The following is a 7,269-nucleotide window of genomic DNA, read 5'->3' on the forward strand; positions in this document are numbered from 1 at the left end:
CTCCACACAGCCATGGGAGGGCAGGGGGGGCTAGCAGGGGCTGGCTGGCTTGCAGGCCTGCAAATGGCCAGAGCGAGCGTGGGACAGTGACGGGCAGCTGGGCAGCATCCGGGAGGCACAGAGTCAGTCAGACAGACAGACAGACAGGTTCAGAAGGGAAGTATACAAGCGGAGCAACTGGCAGGCAGGCATACAGGCCGGCGGATGGGCAGGTAGACTGCATGCAGGCAGGCAAGGGTCCAGTAGGCAGACAGAGCCATGGACAGACGTGGTGATGGTCGGGCAGATAGAGCAACAAACAGGAAGGAAGGCAGCCCCCCCCCAGTGCCAGACCGCGAGCTTCTTCCAAACGTCTTTGTGTCTGTCCAAGCAGAATCGGCGGTACTACGTGACATGGAAGGCGGATGGCACCCGATACATGATGCTGCTGAGAGCAGACGGAACGTATCTGATCGACAGGTCAGTAGCAGGCGCCTATGGGTTGCTGATGAAGGTTTGGTCACTGCGGGTGCTGTCCCGTCAGCATAGGCTGCTGTTGATGACAACAGTGCTGCAGTGACTGCAGCTTTAGTTTTCGGCGCAAGCTGACATGGTGAGCGGTGCTTGTCCTGCAGAGCCTTCAAGATTCGGAGGGTGGAAATGCGGTTTCCCACAACGACGTGAGTCTTGGTCGCAACTGCCTGACCTGCTACTACACGGCCGCAAAGTTTTGGAGGGGAACTACTGGGGTAGTGGTGGGGCAGGGTCAGGGCGGGGCGGAACTAACATTGATGTTGTTGCATTTGGGAGCAGTGGTGGTAGTGGTGGTAGTGGTGGTGGGGTTGGGGGGGGGGGGGGGGGGGAGGAGAGGGATGCTTGAGCATGGGCACGGTGATAAGGGCGCGGTGGGGGCTGTCGGTATGTGTGGACTGTGGGGGCAGCGGGTAAGGCGAGGGGTCGCTTCGTCTGTGTGATGTGAGACGGCGGAGAGGGAAGAGAGCAAGAGTTACAGGGTAGAACGCTGTAAGCTTGTCGCTGATGGTGTCTTATGGAGTCGTCCCCTTCTTGCTTGGGCTGCGCAAGCGCCCGCGAGCCCACGAGGGGAGCCTTGCTGGCATCACTGTCTAACGCCATGGGGTGTTCTGCTGCCGATCTTGCAGATGGTGCCTCACCACGGGACGCTGCTTGATGGGGAGATGGTGGTTGACGAGGACATGGTGAGCGGACTCAAGACGAGCTGGTGTACGACATGATGGCAAACCGGTGCAACGGAATCATAGACAGGAAGTTCCAGGAGCGCTTCAAAATGATCGAAGACGAGGTGCTGCACCGCCCCCTGCCCTGCTGTTGCCATCCTATCAAGCTCGCGGCTGGGTGGGCTGCCGTCAGGGCACATGTCTCACATCTCTGATAGGATCCAGAAACACCTCTTTCCACATTGTCTGACCTCCCCCCCCTCCCCCCCGTCCCCCCCCCCCCCCCCCCCAAAAGAAACCGAAAACGCCCTCCTCTCGGTCCCACGCCTGTGCTCATTCCAGCTTCTCCTATCTGACTCCGCTTCCCCTTTCCCGTTCCGACCCCTCCCTGTCCTGTCCTGTTCCTCTGTGTCTGTCTTTCCAACGGCCATTCCATGCCGCCGCGCCCCTATGCCAGGCCTCCCTCCAGGCCCACTCCTCGTCCCTTTGCGTCCTGCTCTTGGCACGCGCGCCCTCTCTGGCCCCCTCTCATCATTTCCCGAGAATATTTCATGACATTGCCGCCTAAGCCAACATCCGGCCGCGCCCATTCCAGTTAATAAAGCCGAGGAGCAAGCTGAAGCACGAGGTTGCCGGCGGAAAAGCCAACTACGACTTCTCCAAAGAGTTGTTCAGCACCCGGAGAAAGGACTTCTGGCAGCTGCACACTGCCCAGAAGGTACGGCGACCTGAGGCTGCCGCGACCCTGCATGAACTGAAATCCACACAAGTGGTCCGCACGGAGGGATGCCGGGCCAAGCCCAGCATTCAACAGAGGGATACCACACTGCAATACAAGACAAGAAGGGACGCCGGTGGGTGTCAAAGGGCTGAACTGAGCACTGTTTCCTCTGCAGGTTCTGGACAAAGTCATCACCAATCTGACGCACGAGTCCGACGGGTTGATCTTCCAGTCCTACGACGACCCGTACGTGTCAGGCACATGCAACGAGCTCCTCAAGTGGAAGTTTGCCTCTCACAACTCGGTGGACTTCAAGCTCAAGGTACGGCGGTCGCGGTCTGGCCTTGACACCAACACCAGCGGCTCGCAGCACCACATCCGACAGACACTCTGGAGCGCAAAAGGCTTGCTACGTCCGTACCTCTGGGAGCACTGATGCTGTGCCCGCCATGCTGCTTCCTGTCTCAGATGGAGGGCGGCCAGCCTGTTCTGTACCTCAGGAGCTCAAACCGTGGCCACCGGGGCGATGTGCCGCTGCAAGGGGGGAGAATTGTGTTTGCTGACGGTGAAGACCCGAGCGACTTTCACATGAAGATTGTGGAGTGCCGGTACCTGAAGGTGTGCTGTCGTGCTCGAAGCACATGTGTTTAACCCGACACATGACCGCCTGCCTTAGTTTTGCTGCTCGATGCGGTTCCTGGCCGCGTGCGGTCCCTGTCATGGTGAACGCTTGTCGTGCGCCATCAGGATGAGGACGCGTGGGAGTACATGCGGACCAGGACAGACAAAGACACCGCAAATGCGTACCATGTCTATGAGAAGGTGACGGCTTTCTTTCGAGCTGCTCGGAGTGAATGGTCCTGCCGGGAAAGTGCTTCCCAGGATGCGGATCTCAGGCGGAATTCTGCCTGAGTCAGCTATCTGTGCGTCTGTCTGTGCCTCCCCTGGCAGGTATTGAAGAGCATCCATGACAACATCACGCAGGAGGTGCTGCTGAACCATGTGGAGCAGGTTGTGAACACCTCACCGCTCTATTCGAGCGAGAAGGCAGACATGAGGAAGCGCCAACAGAGTGCCGGACACCACCGCTGACCCCGGCAGCGATAACTCACGTGGCGTCAGCATCGATCTTCACCCATCCCCGCCTGCCCTTCTTCCCATGTGGTCCAGCAGAGATCTCGGCCAAGAGGACAACAGTCTGCTGCTGGCCTGCCCCCCCCCCCCCCGCCCCCCCCCCCCCAAACATAGGAGCAGAGCTGGTCTACAAATACTATATAGGAGGTCGGCTTGCTCTGAAGCCAAGCGGTGCTTTTCACTCTTGTTACTTCCGGGGTTTTCCTGTAACTTGACATGCTCCTGCCATCGGCCTGCTTCACACACCCAGCCCAGCCTACCCCAGCCCACTCCACCCCACGCACCCATCACCAGGGCAGACCTGGCACCCATCACCACGGGAGACCTGGCCATCACGGCACAGCGCTCCCCATGCACCACCCCGCACTTTTCTCTTCAGTTGACGGGAGGTGATGGCATGCTGACACACGTCACATGGAAGCGGGCCGGCAACCCAAGCCCTGAAGGGCAGCCGTGTGGACACCTGAAACGATTCATCACTCTTCCTTGATACAGGCGGAGTATGCATGAAGCTCGACTACGTGGAACGTGTATGGAGGACATCGCGCTCACCGGCATTGCGTTTGTCAGGCTGACCCGCAATCGTGCAACCATTGTGGTCCGTGTGCCTGTATCACTGGCGGCAAAGGGTCTGCCTGACCCGGGCTGAAGAGAGGCAGAGGGCATGGGGTGCAGAGGGGTGGACGGGAGGGTAACGAAACAAGGGGAGGGGATTCTTTGCGAGTTGACAGTGCCAAGGGTGATGGCCGCATGATCCTCGTGACTGCCGGAAAGAAGCCATCCACCATGGCTCAAGACAGCCTCCGGCGAGCATAGATCAGCCAGACCTCTGCATGACTGATTCCAACCCAGCCTCCGCATTCGACCTCGCTTGGCTCGCCCGACCCTCTACTCAGATTTCCCAACGGCCAGGCCTCGGGAAGGCACCCCGACCTAAGCTAAGGCTCACCGCGCACCACAGGTGATAAGAGACAAAGATGGATGTGCAGTGGATGAGGCAATGAACGGAACCAAGCCAAAGGATGGGCGGTAAGGTCGGCAATACTCTACAGCATCCAGGAAATCCTGGGGCAGTCTACCACACAGCCTGTGGGGAAGGGATGGCCGCAAGTCGCACAACAGGCGGCAGCATGCCGCAATGCTATGCTGCTGACTGTGGCAGAGCTGCGCACGGGGTGAGGAATGCATCGCGGATTCGGACGACTTCCCAATGCTCAGAACCTTCCGGACACGATATGCCAGGCCCACATGCCTTAAGGGTTGATTTCTGTTTCCGACCAGCTGCCAGTGCCATCGCCGCCCTCTTGCTTTTGGAACTGCTTCCGAATGTTGCCCTTCAGGCTCAGGTAGTCAACCTCCAGCGGGTCAAGGACCACCAGGGAAAAGTTGGCACTAACCGGATCCTCCGCCGTCAGCGCTGGCAGATCGTACGGAGACTTGTCCTCCGGCTCAGGGCGTGGAAGGCCCGGCTGAGGCCATGCAAACTGCGTGCGCCCTCCATCAGACATGTTCTTCCACGCCGAGACACGAGCCTTGGCAAGCTTCTCGTTGGCATGGTTCTGCTGTATGATGCTGAGGCTGCCGTGAATTCTGCAATCCAGAATTGCCACACCTCAGCCTCGAAGATGAGAGCCCAGGGGGCAGGTCCTCTGGTGTCTGGAGACCGGTACCTGACCGCCGGGTCATGGCCTCTCTCTGCTTTCTTGACTACTTGCCCCACCCCACACCCCACCCCCGAACTGCGTCCCGCACATCATCGCCCTCTTCTGCAGGGAGAATGGTGTAGAACCGAGTGCGATTGATGCAGATACCTGTATTGCTCTCTGCTGTCTGGGAAGTACCAGGACACCTCACACCAGGGGTTGGCAGCAGCCTCCTGAACCTTGGAGCTCCTTGTGTCTGTGACAAATGTGAGTTTCTCTGTGTCCCACAGGAATCCCCGAAATACCACAGTGCGGTTGGCAGGTCGACCGTTCTCGCGGACCGTTGCTATCTGCACGTACCTACATTGCGATGAAGCATTGTGTTGGATGGGTCATCACGACGGCGGGGAGAATCCAGCGGTTCAAGGAGCTGAATGTGAGCGGTACAATAGCACAACCCTTGCAGGTGCTTCACCTGCCTTCTTCCCTTGCCCTTCTCACGCCCTCCCCATACCCCAGCTCCACTCCTTCCCTCTGAGCTCTATGTTCCCTACCCCCTTTCCAACTGCCCTTCCCCGCTAGTTCTTCCCTGCACTTCGGGGTATAGCCCCCCCTCTTGACCCCACTCCTTTCCTCCTCCCCTCTCCTGTACATCACCGTCTGCCCCAAGGGCTTGCGAGTCGTGAAACTATGTTCTCGAAGACGTGAGAAGTTGGGCCCACACTTTGAGTACGGGAGGCGCTTGTTCTTCTGTAAACTGGTGCGTATCATCTGCTGCCACACAACCGCCGTCTCGGCGGTCGAAGCTGCAGCTACGGGAGCGCTCGCCATCACTGTACAGCCGTGTACTGGAAATATCTGCGAGTGGTCCCAGAAACGCTTGCGTGGCTCCCGCTGCCCCAGTTTCGCAATCTGCGAACGCCGAACAAGCCAATACCACACTCAGAAGTCTCATCGGTCACCAAATGGCAAATAGCCACACAGTTCGTTCGCTGCCACGTCATGGATCTCGTAGCACCCTGGATGCCTAATTGTAGGGAGTGTCGAGTGAAATGTGACGTATTTCGCTGGAAGCCGGAAGGGGTGAAGCATTGGAGGAACGTACATGAAATGCTGGACGGATGTGAGTTTGAGGGATTATAGATCATAGGGGGAAACGGAGATTTACGGAGTATCATACGGAAACGTACCCTATATGAAATGCTGGACGGATGTGAGTTTGAGGGATTATAGGGGGAAACGGAGACCGGAGTATAGTACGTGACCCATGAAGTTATACCGGCATCCTACCGTACGTGTACTCGTACACGCTTAGGGCACCTGGCCAGTGGCCGCCGGCCGGGCTCAAAGCTGATCTAGGACGTACTAGTACGAGTACTATGTATATAATAGTCTATAGTCTCGTAGTATCGCGGGTACTCCACACTCGTACCTCGTAGGTACCTACCGGCCCTGACTACTACAGTACCGACCCTGCTGTACTATTAGTACTAGCTAGTACTGTAGTTCGAGTATCCACTATCCTTTTAGTCCTGCATAGCCAGGCTCAGGGATCCGTATCTCAAATTTTTTTCTGGTGCCTAATAGGCACGGCCCGGCCGCTGAGAGCCATCAGTTCGTTTTCAAACTGCGCAGTTGGAAGCGCGAGTCAATTCCAGCTGAGTGGATGTGCATATCGCTCTAGTTGCTGCTGGACACCAGCATTTTTAATTAGTAAGTACACTACTACTTAACTAATAAGTAATCTGTACTTACCAGTTACCCGTGTAACCGTGTAAATGATCATATATATCTATCTACTACTGCTACCTACTACTACTACTACTACTACTACTACTAATAATAATAATAATAAATACGCGAGCCAGAAACCACGCATCCGGGCTGCAGTTAAGCGTCCGAAGTCCGTGAAGAAAACGTGGAAATCGTAGAAATCGTGGAAATCGTGGTGTAGTTAGTGTAGTAGTGAGGGCGATATAAGTGGGTTTTTTGTTTTTCCACCCCGTGGTGTATAGTCGGAAGTCAGGGGGGCATCCCCGAAGTCAGTAGAACGGTACGAAGACAGTAGAAATGCAGGAGAAGGCAAGGACGTGTGGAGGCCAGGGAGAGGGTAGCGGTAGGGTGGCGGAGATATATATATGGCATTGCATTTGCGATCTGTCGGTTTCTCCAACGCTACGGAAAAGGAAGTGGCGAAACTGTGAAACGTGCAGTGGTCGTAGTTGTTTTTCATGTCGATATATGCACAACGAATATACGGATCCGCTTTTTAGCTTGCTCAACGACATAGATTTTACCGATCGCGCGTCAGTGGCCCAACGGAACTACGTTGCGTACCTCCGTTCGTTAGCATCGGGCGAATATATAACAGTGGCGAGTTTGCCTGTTTGCTTTTCATCGGCTGACGCGAGTCGCGAAATCGAGGAACTGCAACAGCAATTAGCTCATATCCCTGCTAGGCAATCGCAGATCGTTGCACTCGATAGGTACGGGGTGTTTACAAAGAACCCAAACTGTCGGCACTCGTTAAGTGCTTTAGATGCTCTGCGTTTGCTGCGTGAAATCCGGAAGCGTCGAGCTCAAACGTCGGCAGGCA

General features: G+C 56.5%; 2 protein-coding genes across 2 annotated transcripts; one reads left to right on the plus strand and one right to left on the minus strand.

Moving 5' to 3' along the window:
* The first annotated feature begins 1,170 nt into the window (after positions 1–1,170).
* LOC142355210 (mRNA-capping enzyme-like) lies at positions 1,171–3,082 on the plus strand. Its single transcript, XM_075407442.1, has 6 exons — positions 1,171–1,300; positions 1,771–1,893; positions 2,072–2,218; positions 2,365–2,514; positions 2,644–2,718; positions 2,848–3,082. The coding sequence occupies exons 1-6, from the start codon at positions 1,229–1,231 to the stop codon at positions 2,986–2,988; spliced, it is 708 nt and encodes a 235-aa protein (XP_075263557.1). The 5' UTR covers positions 1,171–1,228; the 3' UTR covers positions 2,989–3,082.
* A 1,056-nt stretch (positions 3,083–4,138) lies between these two features.
* Positions 4,139–5,602, minus strand: LOC142355208 (uncharacterized). The gene is made up of 3 exons (XM_075407441.1): positions 5,398–5,602; positions 4,842–5,033; positions 4,139–4,620 (listed from the first exon to the last, which is right to left on the minus strand). The coding sequence occupies exons 1-3, from the start codon at positions 5,502–5,504 to the stop codon at positions 4,284–4,286; spliced, it is 636 nt and encodes a 211-aa protein (XP_075263556.1). The 5' UTR covers positions 5,505–5,602; the 3' UTR covers positions 4,139–4,283.
* Between the last annotated feature and the right edge of the window lie 1,667 nt (positions 5,603–7,269).

This window comes from Convolutriloba macropyga, unplaced genomic scaffold (assembly GCF_964194025.1).
Source record: "Convolutriloba macropyga unplaced genomic scaffold, txConMacr16.3 SCAFFOLD_3199, whole genome shotgun sequence".
Lineage (NCBI taxonomy): Eukaryota > Metazoa > Xenacoelomorpha > Acoela > Convolutidae > Convolutriloba > Convolutriloba macropyga.

Excerpts from the sequence above, each read along its gene's own strand:
- LOC142355208 (XM_075407441.1), bottom strand. The coding sequence starts at position 5,504 with ATGGCGAGCGCTCCCGTAGCTGCAGCTTCGACCGCCGAGACGGCGGTT. Across the intron at positions 5,034-5,397 it reads AAGCGCCTCCCGTACTCAAA|GTACGTGCAGATAGCAACGG; the intron begins GTGTGGGCCCAA and ends ATCGCAATGTAG. Across the intron at positions 4,621-4,841 it reads GACAGCAGAGAGCAATACAG|AATTCACGGCAGCCTCAGCA; the intron begins GTATCTGCATCA and ends TCTGGATTGCAG.
- LOC142355210 (XM_075407442.1), top strand. The coding sequence starts at position 1,229 with ATGATGGCAAACCGGTGCAACGGAATCATAGACAGGAAGTTCCAGGAG. Across the intron at positions 2,515-2,643 it reads TGGAGTGCCGGTACCTGAAG|GATGAGGACGCGTGGGAGTA; the intron begins GTGTGCTGTCGT and ends GTGCGCCATCAG. Across the intron at positions 2,719-2,847 it reads CGTACCATGTCTATGAGAAG|GTATTGAAGAGCATCCATGA; the intron begins GTGACGGCTTTC and ends CTCCCCTGGCAG.